This window comes from Erythrolamprus reginae, chromosome Z (genome assembly GCF_031021105.1).
Source record: "Erythrolamprus reginae isolate rEryReg1 chromosome Z, rEryReg1.hap1, whole genome shotgun sequence".
Taxonomy (NCBI): Eukaryota; Metazoa; Chordata; class Lepidosauria; order Squamata; family Dipsadidae; genus Erythrolamprus; species Erythrolamprus reginae.
In genome coordinates, this window is record NC_091963.1 from 108236995 (window position 1) to 108258091 (window position 21097).

A 21097-nucleotide genomic window follows, 5' to 3' on the forward strand; every position below is an offset into this window, starting at 1 on the left:
GCCTTAATGAAACTGTATATTGTTTTTTATAATTATTGTAAGCCGCCCCGAGTCCTTGGAGAGGAGCAGCATAAAAGTACAATTAATAATAAATAAACTACATTCACTTGGAGGGAAGTAAGTGGTAGGTTATCTGAATGTTCTGTTTTAGGCCAGGTATTCTTCAATATCTTCATAAATAATCTAGGTGAGGGAATAGAAGGGGAACTTATCAAATATGCAGATGACACTAAGATGGTAGAAATAGCCAACTCCCTAAAAGATAGACTCAAGAGCCAAAAGAATATCAACAGACTTGAACTCTGGCACATACCGAACAAAATGAAACTCAATATAGATAAAAGTAAGGTTTTACACTTAGGCAAGAAAAAACAACTGCACTGATACAAATTAGGTGAACTTCGGCTTACTGCCAATAATTGTGAGAGAGATCTTGGAGTCAAGTGGATAATCACTTAATATAAGCCAACAGTGTGCAGCAGCAGGCAAAAAAGCACATGCAATCCTAGGCAGCATTAATAGACTCATAGAATCAAAATCACATGAAGTACTGCTTTACAAAGCCTTAATACAACCACACTTGGAATACTGCATCCAGTTTTGGTCACACAATAAATATGTTTTAAAAAGTTGAGACTCTGGAAAGAGTGTAGAAAAGAGGAAGAAAGATGATTAGGGGGCTTGATGCTAAAACATATGAAAAATAGTTACAAGAATTGGATATACCTAGCCTAACAAAAAAGAAAAGGATTAGGGGAGACATGGTAGCAGTGTTTGTTTGTTTATTTATTTATTTATTATTTATTATTTGGATTTGTATGCCGCCCCTCTCCGAAGACTCGGGGCGGCTCACAACAAGTGAAAACAAATCATAAATAATCCAATTAATTAAAATATTTAAAGATTTAAAAAACCCCATATACTAACAGACACACACACAAGCATACCATGTATAAATTAAACGTGCCCAGGGGGAGATGTTTAATTTCCCCATGCCTGATGGCAAAGGTGGGTTTTGAAGAGTTTACGGAAGGCAGGAAGAGTAGGGGCAGTTCTGATCTCCGGGGGGAGTTGGTTCCAGAGAGCCGGTGCCGCCACAGAGAAGGCTCTTCCCCTGGGGCCCGCCAACTGACATTGTTTAGTTGACGGGACCCGGAGAAGGCCCACTCTGTGGGACCTAATCGGTCGCTGGGATTCATGCGGCAGGAGGCGGTCTCGGAGATATTCTGGTCCGATGCCATGAAGGGCTTTAAAGGTCATAACCAACACTTTGAATTGTGACCGGAAACTGATCGGCAGCCAATGCAGACTGCGGAGTGATGGTGAAACATGGGCATACCTGGGTAAGCCCATGACTGCTCTCGCAGCTGCATTCTGCACGATCTGAAGTTTCCGAACACTTTTCAAAGGTAGCCCCATGTAGAGAGCATTACAGTAGTCGAACCTCGAGGTGATGAGGGCATGAGTGACTGTGAGCAATGAGTCCCGGTCCAGATAGTCCCGTTCCAATATTTGGACTACCATAGAGATGAAGTGTTCAAACTATTTTCCAAAGCACCTGAAAGCAAGACAAGAAACAGTAGATGGAAACTAATCAAGGAGAGAAGCAACGTACAATTAAGGAGAAATTTTCTAATGGTAAGAACAAGGACCAGTGGAATGGCTTGTCTTCAAAGGTTATGGGTGCCCCAACATTGAAGGCTTTCAAGAAGAGATTGGAAAGCCATTTGTTTGAAATGGTATAAAGTCCCTGCTTGAGCAGGGGATTGGCCTAGATGACCTCAAAGGTACCTTCCAACTGTTCTGTTCTCTTCCCTTCTGCTCTGCTCTATTTTTAGGGAAGAATAATCTCTAGCCTTTACAGAGAGGGGAGGGGAGAAAGCTCATCTAAGAATGTGATTGTTTTAATTTGTACAAGGCTCAATTGCCAGAACTGCTTTACAGTGAACTTTGGATGTGGTTGTTAGAGAAATAGCATCTCTGAGTAATGGCTAAGAAAACAGTCCAAGACTCAGTTTCCATATCACACCGAGTCATGGTTTCTTCAATAATGGGTATAATGAATACATATTTCTTGACTGGAGATAGAATACTATGCCATAAACCTTAGTTTGCAAAACTGGATTAATACATGCTAAATTTAAACAAACAAACAAGCATATTATAGCTGGTGCTAATGTATCTTTCTAGTTCAGTGATGGGCAACCTTTTGAGCTTGGTGTGTCAAAATTCGCCAAAAAACCGAGCATAACTCGGGTGGTGTGTCACCTTGAGAAAAAAACTATAATTTTGTGCTAAAAGTGTCTGGTAACAGATTCCAGGCACTCCAAATTTCCTGTTCATGGTGGCACTCCTCTTGATTCTCCAAGTGGCACCTTTCTAGATTCTCAAGCTTTGACCTCAAGTCAACAAACAAGCTTCTCCGAGTCTTACTTTGCGGAATAGTCCCCGGACTCTTTTTTTTAAAAAAAAACTCCTGCAGGAGAGGGAGGCGCGCCCTTGCCCCAAAGACTCACTGAAACGGCGAATTCTCATGTGAATTGCAGGTTATTTCCAGAAGCCTGGGACAGATATCCTTGCAAAGGTTTGACAGAAAAAGCAAGCAAAGAGCAAACTTCAAAAGAAGGAAAAAGACGGGAGGGAAGGAGGAGGCGAAAGGAGGAAGGGAGGGAGCAGAGAGGAGAAGGAAGGAAGGAAGGAGAAAGAATGGTAAGAAGGAAGGAAGACAGAAAGAGAAAGAGGGAGAGAAAGAAAGGAAGGAAAGAAAGAAAGATGGTAAGAAGTTAGATAGAAAGAAAAAGAGAGAGAGATGGAAAAAATGAAGGAAGGAAGGACGGAAAGAAAGAGAATGAAAGAGAAAAAAAGAAGTAAGGAAGGAAAGAAAGTAAAAGAAGGAAGGAAGGAGAGAGAGAGAAAAAAGAAAGGTAAGAAGGAAGATAGAAAGAAACAAAGTGGGAGAGAGGGAAAGAGAGAAACAAAGGAAAGAAAGTAAGATGGTAGGAAGACAGAAAGAGACAGAAAGAGAAGGAAGGAGAGAGAGAGAGAGAGAGAAATAGAAAAAGAGAGAATGAAAGAAAGAAAAAGAAAGAAAGAAAGATCCCATGGGCTTTGAAAAGGGGGGGTGCATCGAAGGGCAGCCCAGCCTCTCTCTTTCCGGAGAGAAGCGGGAATAGCCCGAGGAGCAAGGCCCTCTCCAGCCCGCGCCCAGCTGAAGCTGCAGGAAGAAAGCAAAGGCCGCTCCACCAGTTGCCTCCGTTTCCCGATTCCTGGCATAGAAAATAGAACGGAGGGAGGGGGAGCTTCATCCGGAAGAGCGAATGGAAGAGCTACGGGAACACCCCCCCCCCCGCGGGCACCCCAAATCCCTCCATCGTTCCTCCCATTGTTTGAAATCTCTGAACCGCAGTTGGTTTGAAGATTTGAAATCTGGTCGAGGTCGACCTGGATCTCGAGAAGTCCCACGTTTTGTGCAGCATCTGACAGCCCTCTTTCACCCACCCACCCCCAAACATTGGGAAGCCGCGCGTTCCCTGTAATGTCTGATGGTGGAGACTTAACGAACCCCAAGAGACAGTAAGACAAAAGGCAGCGACTTCATGCTTAGAAGACCCATTTTCTGCGCAAGCGATGAATGGGATCGTAATGCCATCTGCTGGACAAACCGTGGTATTGCTCCCTCGGAAACGAGTAGAAAAACCCCTTCGGCCCAGCTCCGTTCCCGGAAGGGGCTCTTTGGAAGGAACAAGTTTCATTCTAATGGAAAGAATCGGCTCACCCAATGAAAGGGAACGCGAAGCGAAGATATTTCTTCATCTGGAAAAATGGACACCTGACTTCCTTAGCAGCCGCGTGTCACTGAAAATGGCTGCGCGTGTCAGTGCTGACACGCATGTCATAGGTTCGCCATCACTGTTCTAGTTAGAGTTTAGGAGAACATTGTTCAGCCTTGTGTTCTCGCTTGGGAAGCTCTAGTCCAGGAGAAATGGAAAAGAAGAAATATCTTTAGAAACTTCCTAAGTATAATATTACTTTTTGCTGCCAGAAGAATAGTCTGCCCATGGTTACTTTTTGTTGCAGGATTCCCTGGCTGCAGAGATCAAGAGCTCAATGAGAAAAGGGATGGACTGCTGTGGGTCATCCGAGTTCAAGTGAGTGGAGAGCACAGTAGCATTTACAAATTGGCAAGAGTCCTGAATTAAATAAACAAAAAAAAAGGTTTATAGCTCTAGGGATACCCTGGAGATGAAGGAAGAAGTCAGGGATGCTCACTACCAGGAGGTGATATTGTGAAGGAGATTCTGCAGGAGGCACCAAACCTGTAGCGTTGAACTGACTTAGACTGCAGATAGGTAGAGCTTAGAATACGTCTTAGTGTTAGTAAAAGCTATAATTTTATCAAAAACAACACTGGGCAAAAAATTGGCACCCACAAGTATTTTAAGGATGTGACTTTTGAGTCTTTTGACAAACAGAGTGACCAACCGTCTCTTTGATTTCTATCACTGATCACAATATTTCCATCTGTCTGTTTATTTTCAGAAACTTCCGGCGTGTGTTTGACACAGTAAAGGCCGTGAAAAGAGCAGGAAAAGCTAAATCGGGAAGGGCAACCCCATTGAGTCTTCCTCCACGCTTCCCCAAAGCAGCCTCAGTGGCCTGCAGTCACTTTGGCACTCCACGTAACAAGCACTATGGTTCAGATAGCCCCGTAATGCTGGAAGAAAAGGGTCACCTGGCACATGGATTTCTTAATAATACCCAGTGAGTATTACAAGGATCTGGACTCCTCTGTTTGGTATTATTACTACTATTACTACTATTACTACTACTACTACTACTACTACTACTACTACTATTATATTATTATTATTATTATTATTATTATTATTATTATTATTATTATTATTATTATTATTTAGATTTGTATGCCACCCATCTCTGGAAACTCGGAGCGGCTCACAACAGCAAAACACAGCATAAATCTAATGATTAAAAACAGTTAAAACCCTTAATATAAAACAGTCATATATCCCAGACAAACCATACATAAAACAGAACGGCCCAGGGGAATTAATTTCCCCATGCCTGAAAGCAGAGGTGGGTTTTAAGGAGTTTGCGAAAGGCAAGTAGGGTGGGGGCAATCCTGATCTCCGGGGGGAGTTGATTCCAGAGGGTCGAGGCCGCCACAGAGAAGGCTCTTCCCCTGGGTCCCACCAGACGACATTGTTTCGTCAACGGGACCCAGAGAAGGCCGACTCTATGAGTCCTAATCGGTTGCTGGGTTTCGTGTTGCAGAAGGTGGTCTGGGAGATATTCTGGTCCGATGCCATGAAGGGCTTTATAGGTCATAACCAACACTTTGAATTGTGACCGGAAGCAACCAATGCAGATTGCGGATTGTTGGTGTGACATGGGCATATCTGGGAAAGCCCATGATTGCTCTTGTAGCTGCATTCTGCACGATCTGAAGTTTCCGAACACTCTTCAAAGGTAGCCCCATGTAGAGAGCATTACACTAGTTGAACCTCGAGATGATGAGGGCATGAGTGACTGTGAGACTTGCAAATTCTGTAGGAGATATCTCATGCCATCTGGCAATGTTCAGATGAGTTAGGAATAGAGTTCTGGAAATTATCATCCCCAAATATCCAGGCTATGTTCTTAGGAATCTTGGATTAGATCCTAAAGGCCAAATCTACAAAATTTCTGGCTCACCAGCCTTGGACTATGGCTATTTCCCCTTGCCCATAGTTATTGGTGGGACATGAATCTATTCGAACAGTTTATGAGAACTATATATTGCAATAAGGCTATTTACCTTGATGGATCCCAAACTTTCCAGACCATCCATATTTCGAGGTAGTCCCATTAAAAGAAAAAAAATGAGAAAGATTTGAGGACTTCTTTAAGGGACATCAAAAGATGCATCATTATTTTGCCCTGCTGGGCCTTTAATGAAGAAAAAGCAGTCAAATAATAATAGCGTTTCTATCTCTAGGAAGCAATTTGGGGCATGGGCTTGGAAATGAAAAAAGCCATAACAAACGGGTAGTTACAGGTGAAACTTGAAAAAATAGAATATCGTGCAAAAGTTCATTTATTTCAGTAATGCAGCTTAATATTTGAGAGAGATTCATCATTACATGCAAGATTCAAGCTGTGATTTGTCATAATTATGATGATTATGGGGTACAGCTCATGAAAACCCCAAATCTACTATCTTAGAAAATTAGAATATTATATGCAATCAATAAAAGAAGGATTGTACATAGAATAATGTTGGACCTCTGAAAAGGTGGAAACTTTTGCATCTCATTTGGAAACCAAGGATCCAGAGTTGGAGTAGGAATGGAGATGCACACACTGCAAGAAGCTGTAAGTCTAGTCTGAAGTTTCCACAATCTGTGTTGATTTGGGGAGCCATGTCATCTGCTGGTTTTGGTCCACTTTGCTTCATTAAGTCTGGTTCAAGCCATCTACCAGGAGATTTTGGAACATTTCATGCTTGCTTCCGCAGATGAGCTTTATGGGGATGATAACTTAAATTTTCCAGCAGGACTTGGCACCTGCCCACACTGTCCAAGGTACCAAAACCTGGTTCAATGACTGTGGGATTACTGTGTTTGATTAGCCAGCAAACTCACCTGACCTGAATACCATAGAGAATCTATGCATCTATCAAGAGAAAGATGAGAGAAATGAGACAGAACAATGCAGAAGAGCTGAAGATCACTATTGAATCATCATGGTCTTCCATAACACATCAGCAGTGCCACAGACTGATAGCTTCCATGCCAAGCCGCATTAAGGCAGTAATTGCTGTAAAAGGGGCCAAAAACTCCAGTTAGCAGAATACTTTTTACAACCATGTACACTTTTTACAAACTTCAAACTTGACAGCTTTAAGACTTGTGGACCTCAACTCCCAGAATTCCTCCTCCAATCACGCTAGCTCAGGAATGGAGGTTGAAGTGCACAAATCTTAAACTTGCCAAGTTTGAAGACTCTCGCACCCCTAATCCCCAACCCAGGAGTCTTCAAACTTGACAGCTTTAAGACTATGGGACTTCAACTTCCAGAATTCCTCCTCCAGTCATGCTAGACGGAGTAATTAGAAAGTAAAAACAGCTCCGTTTTTGCGAGAAACAGGCCGTTTTTCGCTCATATTTTCACAAAAATTGGGTGGGCAAAAGTCTGGGGAGCCTGCAGACAGCTCCTGAGTTCTAGGTGATGGAAAAAATGCCCTCATTTTTATGAAAAGCGAACCGTTTTGCCTTCGCCCTGTTCCCCAGGAGTACTTTGCAGGCTCATCAGACCCTTTCCCCATCCCATTTTTGTGAAAAAACTGGTGAAAAACAGTGTGTTTTTCACAAAAATGGCCATTCCCCAGCACTCCAGCACCCAAGAGAAGGTAGGGGGGAACGGGTCTTTGTGACAGCAAAAATGGGAGAAAGTTGCATCTTTTACTCTGAAAAATACGGTACATATGCATGCTTATACTTTTTAGAGTTCTGATTTTGTTCTATGTACAATCCTTGTTTTATTGATCGCATGTAATATTCTAATTTTCTGAGATGGTAGATTTGGGGTTTTTCATGAGCTGTTCCTCATAATCGTCACAATTATGACAAATCACAGCTTGAAATATCTTGCCTTGCATGTACTCAGTCTCTCTCGGATATTACGTTTTCCCTTTTAAGTTGTATTACTGAAATAAATGAACATTTGCACGATATTCTAATTTTTCAAGTTTCATCTGTAAAGAAAGACAACGCTCCTCAATCCTTCCTCATATCACCTTGGATTTCTCTAATAAAATAAGGAGAGCAACTCTTACCACCCTATTTCTTTAATTGTTATGCCTACCTTTGCAAACGCTTTCAACTAGATTACTTTGGCACTGATGTACCCAAAACTATATTTTTTCAATCGGAGGGAACTATCCATTCATGGTACTTTTTGCCTCTAGTGAAAAAATGTCTTGGTTCAAATCTTATAAAAGTGCAGTTGCAAAAGTCCAGTCCTTGCTTTTAATGAGATCAAGACGTCTTTATTGGGGTTTTTTCTATTTGGGGTTTATTTTTTCAATCGGAGGGAACTATCCATTCATGGTACTTTTTGCCTCTAGTGAAAAAATGTCTTGGTTCAAATCTTATAAAAGTGCAGTTGCAAAAGTCCAGTCCTTGCTTTTAATGAGATCAAGACGTCTTTATTGGGGTTTTTTCTAATCTCTTATCGCCATATTTATCTCTTCCATCCAGTTTCAATAATGTGTTTGTTGACGCAGGGATCTGTTTCATGGGACAGACGTTTATCTTTTTGTTGACTTATTGATGGATCATCATGGTCAGTCTGTGCTTCTCCAAATGATGTTGAACGACAGTCCCTAGACTTCACCCGCTGTCACTAGGCTCATCAGCGCTGGGAAGAGCTATCGTTCAGCAACATTTGGAAAACCAGGATTTCCCACTGTGACAACAGGCTAATGGTGTTACTTTTAAAATCAGATTGCCTTCACCACCCTCTTTATTTTAGTCGCAGTGTGGATGCTACATCAGGTACACCTGGCCACCATGTCTTGGAAGCAGCTATCCAGAGTTTGTCTGCTCGCCAGAAGAACCACAGCACTGAGCTTTCGTTTTTTGAGATGGAACGTGAAAGCAAACTGAAGCGCCTGGCTCAGGAGGTGGAAGATTTCAGTGGGTGTCTGACCCCCAACGGAAGCATCGCATCCATAGGCACCAGCTATTCAGGCAGTTCGGGCACCTCCTTGAGCTCCTACTCTTGCTTCCCTGATAAGCTTCAAATTGTTAAGCCTATGGAAGGTTAGTGCAAAGGGGGAGCCTAGACCCCTTCACTTAGGATAGTGTTTCTTAAATAGTGGGGCGGTCCCCCCTGGGGGGGGCGTGAAGTGATGCTGGGGGGGGGGGGGGCGTGACCCCAGGGAACATGCTTTTTTTGACGCAGAGAATAGGGATATTTTTGCACCGAACAATAGTACACAGCACAGAGTGGGAATTATGAAATGCATATAACAAACCTTAAGAGACACCATGGAAAGACATTTAACAGGGATCAAAAGAAAGGAGGAGAGAAACGGAGGTAATGAGACAAATGTAAGTCTCCCGAAAACTAAGATGAGGAAGTATGACAAAGTGTATGTGGCGCTTGGCTTCACTGTGACTATGGTGGGAGACGAGGAAAGACTGGTATGTTTACTTTGTCTAAAAATGTTAGCAGTGGAAAGCATGAAGCCAAATAAATTAAGGTGTCACTTAAACACATTACACCCCAATCATGCTGTTAAGCCACTTGAGTTTTTTCAGTGAAAACATATTGGATATTGCAAACAATTGTCCCAGCGGAGAGTTGTGGGTGGCATGAAATGTTTACTTCTTCCTATGAGGGGTGTAACAGAAAACAATTGAGACTTAGGGAAACCACTTACATTGAGTTGTTCATTTAATATGTGTCCTTTGGCTTTCCAAGCTCATTATTTTCAGAATGCCATTTCTGAATAATACAGGTAGTCTTTGACTTACAACAGCTCATTTAGGGAGCATTTGAAGTTACAACCGCACTGAAAAAAAAATGCCTTATGACCATTTTTCATCCTTTACAACTGTTGCAACATTCCCATGGTCACGTAATCAAAATTTGGATACTTGGCTCCTAAACTCATATTTATGACATTTTCACTGTCCTGGGGTCATGTGATCTTATTTTGCAACCTTCGGACAAGCGAAGTCGACAGGGAAGCCAAATTCACTTAACAACTATATGACTAACTTAATGACTGTTATGATTCATTTAAAAACTGTGGCAAGAAAAGTCATAAAGGGGGCAAAACTCAATTAACAAATGTTGGGCTCAGTTGTGGTTGTAAGTCAAAGAATATCTTTTCTATGCTTCAGAAAGTAATCTTATGATTTTCCAAAAGAGAAGGGAATTTCTACAGGCAAAATTGAACAGGAAAGGTGAATCCCTGCTAGTTCAAAGATCTAGATGGCGGCATGAAAACGTTATAGGACATCTCCCATTTTAATGTGAAGAAAAGTAGGGACTTTGGGGGAGGGGATGTTTATTTTAAGCTATGTCAAATTCCTGGTAAGACTTACATGTACTGTACTTCATGTAATCGTGGTAGGAGTAATCCCCAGCTTACTATGTAACCTAATGATTGGAACAGATTTTCCACTTACTGAGGATTGAACTAGTTGTCTCAGATTAAGTAATTTGGTACCCAGAAGCAGTTCCACTGAGGATTGTGTCAGCTAAACAAATAACTAAGAAACTGGTAAAAATCTTAAAATTGAGATCATCACATGTCCTTATCATTCTCAGGCAGATTATGTTACTGAAAGGATGAACCAGACCCTGAAAATTATATTTAAGAAATATGCAGCCCAAGACGCAATATTTTGGGTTACCTGGCTGTCTATTGTTTGCATTTAGGAAAATTCCTGAGGCATTCATGGAATTTTAACCCCCACCTCCTTTTAATGAAAGACAATTTTGAGGTTTTAGAAGAAATCCTGGTATAAAAATATAGAAAATGCTAAGAATTTAATACATTGTATTTTTCGGATTATAAGACGTGTATAAGACGCACCAAGATTTCAGACAGTTAAGTGAGAAAAACAATTTTGTCCTCCCTGCCTCCTGTAAGCCTCCCAAACCCTCTGCGTGCCCTATTTTATTTTGCAAAAACAGGGCCCATTTTTTCCAAAAATGATGTTTTGTCTTTACCCATTTTTCACCTCTTTTTGTAAAAAACAGGGCATGCAGAGGGTTTGGGAAGCCTGCAGAACACTTTTTTTGCTAAAACATCCTGTTTTTCACCCATTTTTTGAAAAAATTGTGTGAGCAGAGGATTTGGGAATGCAAAAGCGTCTGTTTTTTGCCCATTTTTTTTTGCAAAATGGGGTATTTTTGCCTCCCCCCCGGAGCATTCTGCAGGCCTCCCAAAATCACTGTGTAAAAATGGGCCCATTTTTTGCAAAAATGGAACACGGGGCCAAGGCTTCGGGAAGCCAAAAATAGCTGTATTTAGTGTATAAGACCAACCCACATTTCCACCCTCTTTTAGGGTGGGGGGCGGAAAGGTGTGTCTGAAAAATATGGTATATATTATAACTCAGAGGAATAAGATAAAAGCCCTAGGACACATTGCACAGGAGTATTTAGAGATAAGCAAAGGAGGACAAAAGAGAGCCTATGATAAAGATAAAATAGAGTCTGTGATAAAAGGCAAAGATATTTGTTGTAGGAAAGCAAGTACTTCTACTTAAGAACGCCTCCACTTAAGAACTTTTTTAGATAAGAACTGGGTGTTCAAATTTTTTTCCCTCTTCTTAAGAACCATTTTCTACTTAAGAACCTGAGCCTGGAAAAATTTCCCAGGAAATTTGAGTGTGGAAGTCACGAAGACCTGACCAGTTTCCTGCCATTCCCCCTTAAATCCCGGCCATCTTGGGCTTTTCTGGGCTGCCAGAGGAGCCTTTCGGTGGCACTTAAGGAGGCTTTGGCAGTCCAGAGTGAACGAAGCATTTTCCTTTCTCTGAGCACTTGGAGAGGGAATAAACCTTTGCCAACGCCCAGAGAAAAGAAATGCTCCCTTCACTCTTGGCAACCCAGAGCGAACAGACAGTTATCCTTTCTCTGGGCACTTGGAGAGGGAATAAACCACTTTGCTGTAGTGATTCCCTCACACTGCCTCCCATACACCCGGCACAAGGTTGCCTCCCGGAGCATCTGGGCGGGGAAAGGCAAACGGGGGCTCTTCGCCCCAGTCAGATCAACTCGACTTCAGCCAAACCGAGGAGTCACCACAGTGAAGAAAAGGTGCAGGCTACAAAGCAAGCGAACGAGAGGAAAGGGAGCCCTTCAGCACGGGAAGGAAGAGGAAGCAGGTAGCAGCAGCAGCATCTATCTTTCGGTCAAAGAAGCAACTGGTTCCCTCCTCTCGCCCGCCTGGGTTTCTCTCTCTGGTGCAGTGTATAGGAGGCAACCTCGCGCCGGGTGTGTGGGAGATATGTGCTCCTCCTCGCTGCCTCAGAGTCCCTCTTTTTTTTCTTTAAACCTTAAAGTTTTGGATTTTTTTTTATTCCCCTCACCTCACCTTCTTTCTTCGGCGGGGACTGTTCTCCTTCTCTTCTTCCTCCTCCTCCTCCCACCTTTTATTTCTTTCCTAATGGGTTTGCAACATTATTTGCTTTTACATTGATTCCTATGGGAAAAATTGCTTCTACTTAAGAACTTTTCTACTGAAGAACCAGGTCATGGAACAAATTAAGTTCTTAAGTAGAGGTACCACTATATTTATTGTTATTGCCTATTAAAGAAAGCAAATTAAAGGCTAAGAGACAAGGTCCCTACACAGTAAAGGGAAGAATTGAGTCAGTGAATTATGAAATTGAACTGGAAGATAGAAGAAAGAAAATCTACTCATGCTAATCTCCTGAGGAAAGGCCACAATAGGTCTGAATCTGGGATGGCTTTCCTTGTATTGAAAGAAAGCCGTCCAGAATTGTTGCACCACATGACACTACATCCATCCCATGGAAAGATACATATTAATTCTGACCAAGGCACAATCAAAAAAGAGATTTAGAAAAGTTATTATGGGACCATAAACATAGTATGTTTTCTATACAACCACGTTTAATTTCTTTAGTAGAGCGCAGAATGGAAATGGGTGAAACCCAACCTTAGACAAGGTTTCTATTGGATTCCTGAAGAGTTGAAATGGATGGATTCCCCAGATGATATTGTAGAACTATCTGTAAATGACTGGTGTTCTTTCAAGATTCCCTTCTGTTGTCCATGTAGTTTGGCAGTTTCTATTTCTCATTATAATGTTGGTTTGCAATTCTTCATATTTCTATTTAGGTACGCTACAAATGATTTTTGCTGGGATTTGCCCCTGGCTACAGCCAACTCAAGTAGATCTCTGTGTCCCTTCTTAGGTTCTATGACCCTGCACCACTGGCAGCAGCTGGCCCGGCCTCACCTGGCAGGAATCCTGGACCCTCGACCAGGTGTCCTTACCAAAGATTTCCGCCAACTTGACACTGATATTGAAGAGGTCCACAATCTGAATGACTTAGAAGAAGATGACATGGATGCCAGTGTCTTGTCTTCCTTTGCTACCTCAACACCAATTAAAGCCAAAGAGAGGCCAGCTGGTGAGTGGGCTAAGCAGGGTCATTTCTAATAGTATACATTAGCTTGTCTTAGTAAGATTTGAGGAAATCCTGATTTGAAAGTTAGTAAACATCACCTCATCTTTCCTGCAGGAAAGCAGTCATAATCACTGTTCTACAGGTAAAAAGTTGTGAGCATGAAAACAGCTGTTCTTACATAATTTTGGGGGGGCTAAAAATGAAAATAACATTTAAAAATGTATATTGGCTCTAGTTTGCATGATATAAGCAACCAACTAATGAAGTGAGGTTTTATAAAATTTATCCATCAAATTATGGAACAACGAGTGATGAGCATGGGGAGCGCTTCCATCAAGCGCTTTTTGCTTTTATGGAAAAAAGTTGTGCAAAAAGGTTTTATGCAAAAAAGTTTTGCAGTTATGGAAAAAAGATATCAAGGTAAAAGGAGCTCATCAATACTTGCAAACTACAGCTAGGACAATCCTTTCCTTGAATACAAAAGAAAAGTCAAGAGAAGCAAAAGGGACACAAACTGAAGGCAAGATTAATGAGAAATTTAAATTTTTGCACATTTTAAACTTGTTTACTAATTTAGTTTTTCTTGATAAACATATACAATAATAGATTACTTCATGTATTCACCATGGTGAATATAATTCACTTAATTTTAGTAAAAATATATGGATTTATATATACTGCTCAAAATAATTAAGGGAACATTCAAATAACACATCCTAGATTATATTATTATTATTATATTATTATTATTATTATTATTATTTTTATTATTATTATTAATTAGATTTGTTTGCCGCCCCTCTCCGTAGACTCAGAGCAGCTCCGAGATCTGAATGAATGAAATATTCTCATTGAATATTTCATTTGCACAACTATTCCATTTGCACAACAGCATGTGAAATTGATTATTAATCAGTGCTGCTTCCTAAGTGGACAGTTTGATTTACTTGAAGTTATATTCTGTTTTTTAAGTGTTCCCTTTATTTTTTTGAGCAGTGTGTATTAAATGTTGGGCGCATTATTTGCCTATTACCTGTAGTCAGTGAAGGGATACCAAAATTTTTACTACCACACTGTGGCCGTGGCTTATGCAGGATGCCCTGTATTTTCTTTCAATGAAATTGGGTACTCTGGGGTGGAGCTCCATTTTCGCTACCCCCCTGCGTTCCCCTCTGTCCGGGCAGCAGCCCACCCTGCCTGTAGTTGGAAAATGTCTGTTGCCTGAAAACTAGAGCCAACTAACAAATTTCATTATTATATTTGAATTCAGCATGTGAAAGTGATTAAGAAATAGCACATTTCATTTCTGAAACTAAAAAAAAAAAACCAGTGCTTGGCAGCTGTGATAGTTGGTATATGCGCCTATTGGTGAGGTCCAAACTCAGCATTACTAGTTTATACAGGTGTTTTCTTCTAGTTCAGTGTTTCTCAACCTCAACAAATATAAGATACATGAGTTTTAATTCTCGGAATTCTCCAGACAAGAATGCTTGCTGTATAATTCTTTGAATTGAAGTTCATGCATATTAAAGTGCCCGAGGTATAGAAACACTGGTTTACTTTTTCAGTTGTTACCAGTGGATTCAGCCAATTCTAGCCATAGTGGGAGATGCTGGGAATTGTAGTTCAGTAAAATCTTGCCAGCCACAGGTTCTCCACCCCTTTTCCAGCTGGAGGCTATGAATCATTGCTGACAAATTGGATGAAATTTACAGTAGTCCCTCGCTATACCGCGCTTCACCTACTGCGGCTTCACTCATCGCGGGTTTCTGAGGAAGTCGATCGGCAGATTTAAACAGCCCGCAGAACTCGATCGGCAGGTTTTTTTAAAAAAAATATATCTAAAATTGTAAATACTGTATTTAAATACTGTATCTAAAATAAATACTGTGTGGGAAGGGTTTATAAACATTTAAAACAATGAAAACTTACCAAACAATTACAATATAAATACTTAAATAAGTACTATCAGTCGATAAATTCCCCATCGCGGATTTCACCTATCGCGGCCAGGTCTGGAACGTAACACCAGCAATAGGTGAGGGACTACTGTAATGCCCTATAGTTCATAGAAGCTTTCCCTTCCCCCTTTCCCTTGATGTTTATCCACCTCCATGACTCCCCCTCCCATTCTACTCACTCATTAACCCTTTGTTTTCCTGTCCCGTTTAGTTTTTCACTCCGTTAATTATCTGCCCCAGACCCCGCCTACTTTTACCATCACCACCTGTTGCATCATGCACCCTAGCAAAGAGGTTACCATGGTGACACCCAGGTAAGCATCCTATTGCCCTTCCCTTAAAACTTTCCAGGCAACTGTCCTTCCCTTGCATGGGAAGGCCATTTCCTACATAAAGGATGTGTATGGGCACATCTGGGATTTTTCTTTTCTACCTCATCTTACATTTTCCTCCTTCCTCGTTGTCAGCCCTGGCTTCAGGCATTTCTCCTGATATGCGTGACTTCTGGGCACAAGGATGGGAGTCCTGAAGAAAGACATCCTTGCTTGCTGCTTCCTTCCTCTGCATCCAGGAGCAGAACTTCCCTCCTTGATTCATCTCCTCCCATTGGATAATGGCTGCAGGGAGGAGCAAGGCCTTGCAGGAAATAGAGGATGCAAGTTATGGGAGCAGGAAGTTATAACTCTTCAGTGCTGGGGTTGATTTAAAATGATTTCCGGTGATCAAGCCTGTCCAGAAAATTGGCATGATAAAACAGCCAATTTTTATATTTATTTTTTAAATGAATAACTGCCTATACTTAGAGACATCTTGTACATCTTTTGTAAAAATTTGTATTAGTCACTGAAGAAATGGAAAGAAAGGGTCTGGATAGCCAATCATTGCCTACCTGTGGCTTTAGTGAACAACTCCCACCCTGCAATTAGGAGCCACTATAGGATTAATAAATGGGTCAGAGCTTTTCTGTTTTCATCATCTTTCTGTCAGGCACCAAGATTGGAAATATCTTCCTCCTGGACATCAAGACCAGGTACCTGATTTTAGAAAGCAGGTGCTGCTGCACTCAGGGCATGGCTGAGGAATTTTGGGAAATGTAGTCCCCGCACACTTAAAGGGGGCCAGGTTACAAAAACGAAGCCCTTCTGTAGGTCATGAGAATGCTAAAAAGAATGTGATAAGGATGATACAGTACTGTTGATTTCACATGCTGAGCTACTTCCAACCATAGTTCCCTCTAAGCTGAGCAGTGAGCAATCGCTCACTTAAAAATCATCATCAACTCAGAGTTTTCCAAACCTGCCCAGAAGCCGGGAGGGAAAGAGTGAGAGGGAAGGAGAGAGAGAGGAAGAGAGGAAGAGAGAGAAACAGATAGAAAAAAGAGAGGAAGGAAAAGAGAAAGAAAAAGAATGGGAGTAAGGAAGAGAGAAAGAAAATCAAAATCTAGTTTGAAACTAGCTCAACTATTTAAGTGGCATTTTGATATTGATAGAGTTGCCCTATTATGAACTCACTGTTATAGACACACAGTACAGTATTTTATTTTGAAATTCTCTGAGGCAAAACAGGGTGAGTTTTTTATTTGTTTGTTTGTTTGTTTGTTTGTTTGTCTATCTATCTATCTATCTATCTATCTATCTATCTATCTATCTATCTATCTATCTATCTATCTATCTATCTATCTATTATTTCTGTGTCGCCCAGTCCCAAAGGAACTGCCGCTTAGACACTATACTTTTCCGCCCACCCCCCAAAAAAATTAGAGGGAACACTGCTTCCAACCCCTCTTTAGTTTTGCAGAATGCCCAATTAAAAATAAAATTGTGGTGGATTGGGCCTTAAAGGACCAGTCTGTAGTTCTCAGCCAGCACAACCGGAGGCTATGAATCACCAGGAACCTCAAAGGAAACCAAAAAGTACCTATTAAAAATGCTGCTCTTACAGTTAGCAAAGAAGGCACCCCATCAAGCCCCCAAAATACAAGGACAACTATCTTTTCCTATTCACAAGCAGCAGCAATTTGTGGAAATGGAACACAATCCTACATCCTGCAAAGCTTTCCTTCATTTTCCCTTTCAGACTGAACGAAGAGGGTGCAGTTAGCCATTTTCTCCACTAGGTCTGTTCCATTATATGCTCCTTTCTTAATTTATGGAGAAAATTACCGTAGTATTTTCAGGGCCCAGGAAATCACGGTCATCTGCACCTTGTGGAGAAAATATCATGTAATTTGGATATTGTTCTAAAGAGTTTCTGTGAAAGAAACTTCCCAAGTGCCAGAATTGAGAGGCTGTTGCCAAAGAAAGCAGGGTTGGGATATATTTTTATTTTTATTTTATTTATTTATTTATTTATTTATTTATTTATTTAGTTAGTTAGTTAGTTAGTTAGTTAGTTAGTTAGTTAGCTAGTTAGTTAGTCCAATACACAATGAAGGTAATAGAGGACACCTTCGAGGAAATAGAATTAGAGAAAGAATAGAATAGAGAGCATAGGATAAAATAATCATTGAGAGAATAGAATAAAGATATAGGGATAGAAGAGAAGATATATGGGATATAGAAGAGACAATAGGTCGGGGGTCGGAAGGCACTCTAGTACACTCATGCACGGCCCTTAATGTTTGCAATTAAGCACCTAACCCAAATATATTAAAGCTTTGAGACTAAATGCTTGTTTTTTCTTCTTCCACCTCCTCCTTAGTATTTATAATACAGTTGTGCCGTCTTGTGGGCCCTGCACGGGGCTGAACCCGTCTTCCCCTCCTCAGTCCCCTCTTAAGAAGAAAGAGAAGGAGATTGGACTGGTGACTCTACTGGCAAAGCAAGGCATTTCTGCACAGAGCCAAGGACTGGCAATCGTGTCCCTGCCCCGCGTTATTACGGATCCAACCCCTTCCTTTTGCTTTTCTTCTTCCTTGGTTTCACTATTGCACTACAGCTCGGATAGCTGTGCTGATTGGACTTCAGAACTGTGCCCGCTGCAACACAAAAAGCCTGAGAAGAGTCCGAATAGCATCTTCAGCTTCAACCTGGTGGAGAAACTGCAGCAACTGGGACTTGATAAGGTGTTGGCTAGAGGGGAAGCATCTTATATAACCTTACGTCACCAAGAACTTCACCAGGGAAAGAAATGTAGCTCTGGACTTGGAAACCAGCAAGATTCGGTGGGGCCTCAATAAAAAGGAACTATGTGCTAGTGTCCTATTTCCTGCTTTAGGAAAACTGGACAAAACTTGGTTGTATAGCTAGAACACTGGGTGTACCAGGTTGAGGAGCACTTAAGTCCTACTTGGAGCACATTTTCTTCACTCCCCATGAATCACTGTTGTTGGCATGTCTATTACAGGGGTACATTGCATCTTCATTCTTATTTCTTTTTGCCTCCTTATTTCCTCCCTACCGTTGATGGAACATTTCTATCAAATTATGGTTTTCTGACTGGTATCTAGGCATATCCAAGCGATCCCAAGCCCATTTCTTCTGTTTTTTGTTGTCAATATTATTCTATTAGAACTGCACAAGTCACAGGACCTTCTGGGTTAGGAGGCATGGGGCAAAAGGAGGGGGAAAACCCCTGAACTTCCCAACTGGAAATGGCAATGGACAGACTGAGCATTGGAAGCAGTGCCTGGAACAGATTGTTGTCTGTGATGAGAAGCAAAGGTTAGCAGTAGCTTTTCTACATTGTCTTAGCTTATTGTTTTCGTATTATGGTTTGTTTTCAACTGTCTCTGCCCTCTTCGTATTTCTCTGTTTCTGTATTTTTCCTCTTTTCATCCTCTTCATCCTCTTTTACTACCAACGCTGGTATCCTTGCTCTTTGTTAACTGTGACATAGTGTCTGGGTATTCATCTTGATAAAGCCCGTGGAGATTTTCCCTATTGGAGACCTAATCATAGTTTATTACAAAAAAATATTGATGAAATTTCATCAGGCTTTTGTTGTGGTTGTATTATATTTCTGAAATGAAGCGGCTGTTGCTTTTTCTTCGGTGTCTGAGAATTTTGTTTGGAAATGTATAATTTCCTGTTTCTTAAAAAAAAAAAACAGCACTTTTATTCCCCCCCCCCCCAATCTACTGTACAAACTGGATCCATATTTATGTTTCATCCAAGCTAAACCAGGAATAGTTCATTTTCCTCCCAATTCCTCCTGAATGAATGTTCTTTTCATAATTAAGCCAAGTTTGCAATGGGTTCCACATATGTTGTGGGTTCTTTTTCTTTTCTAGAAAAGAATGCCTGCATTTTTCCATTTATGAATATTAGATTAAAAAGCCAACCTCATGCCTCCTGTACCTGTCTAGTTCTGTAGTGCTTGCATGCTTGTATATGTGTGCTTCACAAAATGTCACTTGCACTCCTTCTCTGAAGGCCAGTTTGCTCTCTTCCACATTTACAGTTCTCCTCCTGTGACTTGACAAAATTAAATGATGATGCTGTTTCCCTGATCAGTCTTCTGTGTTTTTTGCCTACATACACACATTCGAACATATATACACTTCACCTATTGGGAAAACTGTGCTAGATCATTTGCTTCACCCAATCATAATGACTTAACTGATTTAATAGCAATGGCATTTAGACTTGAATGCCACCTCATAGTATTTTACAGGGAAGTTTAGAAGGATAGCATGTTGTCCCAAAAAATCTGGGTCCTCATTGTATCAACTTAGGCAGATTAGAAGGATCTTGAGACTGTCAGGATTGACTTATAGACAGTGGGCAGAGTTAGCCTGCAATAGTACATTTTAACCACTGCCCCACAGTGCTCATTTAATTTAACATAGTGCTGGATAGCCAATCATTGCCTACCTGTGGCTTTAGTGAACAACTCCCACCCTGCAATTAGGAGCCACTATAGGATTAATAAATGGGTCAGAGCTTTTCTGTTTTCATCATCTTTCTGTCAGGCACCAAGATTGGAAATATCTTCCTCCTGGACATCAAGACCAGGTACCTGATTTTAGAAAGCAGGTGCTGCTGCACTCAGGACATGGCTGAGGAATTTTGGGAAATGTAGTCCCCGCACACTTAAAGGGGGCCAGGTTACAAAAACGAAGCCCTTCTGTAGGTCATGAGAATGCTAAAAAGAATGTGATAAGGATGATACAGTACTGTTGATTTCACATGCTGAGCTACTTCCAACCATAGTTCCCTCTAAGCTGAGCAGTGAGCAATCGCTCACTTAAAAATCATCATCAACTCAGAGTTTTCCAAACCTGCCCAGAAGCCGGGCGGGAAAGAGTGAGAGGGAAGGAGAGAGAGAGGAAGAGAGGAAGAGAGAGAAACAGATAGAAAAAAGAGAGGAAGGAAAAGAGAAAGAAAAAGAATGGGAGTAAGGAAGAGAGAAAGAAAATCAAAATCTAGTTTGAAACTAGCTCAACTATTTAAGTGGCATTTTGATATTGATAGAGTTGCCCTATTATGAACTCACTGTTATAGACACACAGTACAGTATTTTATTTTGAAATTCTCTGAGGCAAAACAGGGTGAGTTTTTTATTTGTTTGTTTGTTTGTTTGTTTATCTATCTATCTATCTATCTATCTATCTATCTATCTATCTATCTATCTATCTATCTATCATTTCTGTGTCGCCCAGTCCCAAAGGGACTGCCGCTTAGACACTATACTTTTCCGCCCACCCCCCAAAAAAATTAGAGGGAACACTGCTTCCAACCCCTCTTTAGTTTTGCAGAATGCCCAATTAAAAATTAAAATTGTGGTGGATTGGGCCTTAAAGGACCAGTCTGTAGTTCTCAGCCAGCACAACCGGAGGCACAACTGGAGGCAGCCATTGCCCATATGAATCACCAGGAACCTCAAAGGAAACCAAAAAGTACCTATTAAAAATGCTGCTCTTACAGTTAGCAAAGAAGGCACCCCATCAAGCCCCCAAAATACAAGGACAACTATCTTTTCCTATTCACAAGCAGCAGCAATTTGTGGAAA

General features: G+C 41.1%; 1 protein-coding gene across 2 annotated transcripts in view; it reads left to right on the forward strand.

Moving 5' to 3' along the window:
- HAP1 (huntingtin associated protein 1) overlaps window positions 1–19595 on the forward strand; it is a 105385-nt gene extending 85790 nt beyond the window's left edge. For both annotated transcript variants that reach the window (XM_070729898.1, XM_070729897.1), the window contains 6 exons: window positions 4078–4148; window positions 4540–4761; window positions 8536–8825; window positions 12969–13187; window positions 15357–15459; window positions 17846–19595. In XM_070729898.1, the coding sequence (XP_070585999.1) occupies window positions 4078–4148; window positions 4540–4761; window positions 8536–8825; window positions 12969–13187; window positions 15357–15459; window positions 17846–18323 (1383 nt within the window). In that variant the 3' untranslated portion in view covers window positions 18324–19595. The remainder of the gene's footprint in view (window positions 1–4077; window positions 4149–4539; window positions 4762–8535; window positions 8826–12968; window positions 13188–15356; window positions 15460–17845) is intronic.
- Window positions 19596–21097: the final 1502 nt, after the last annotated feature.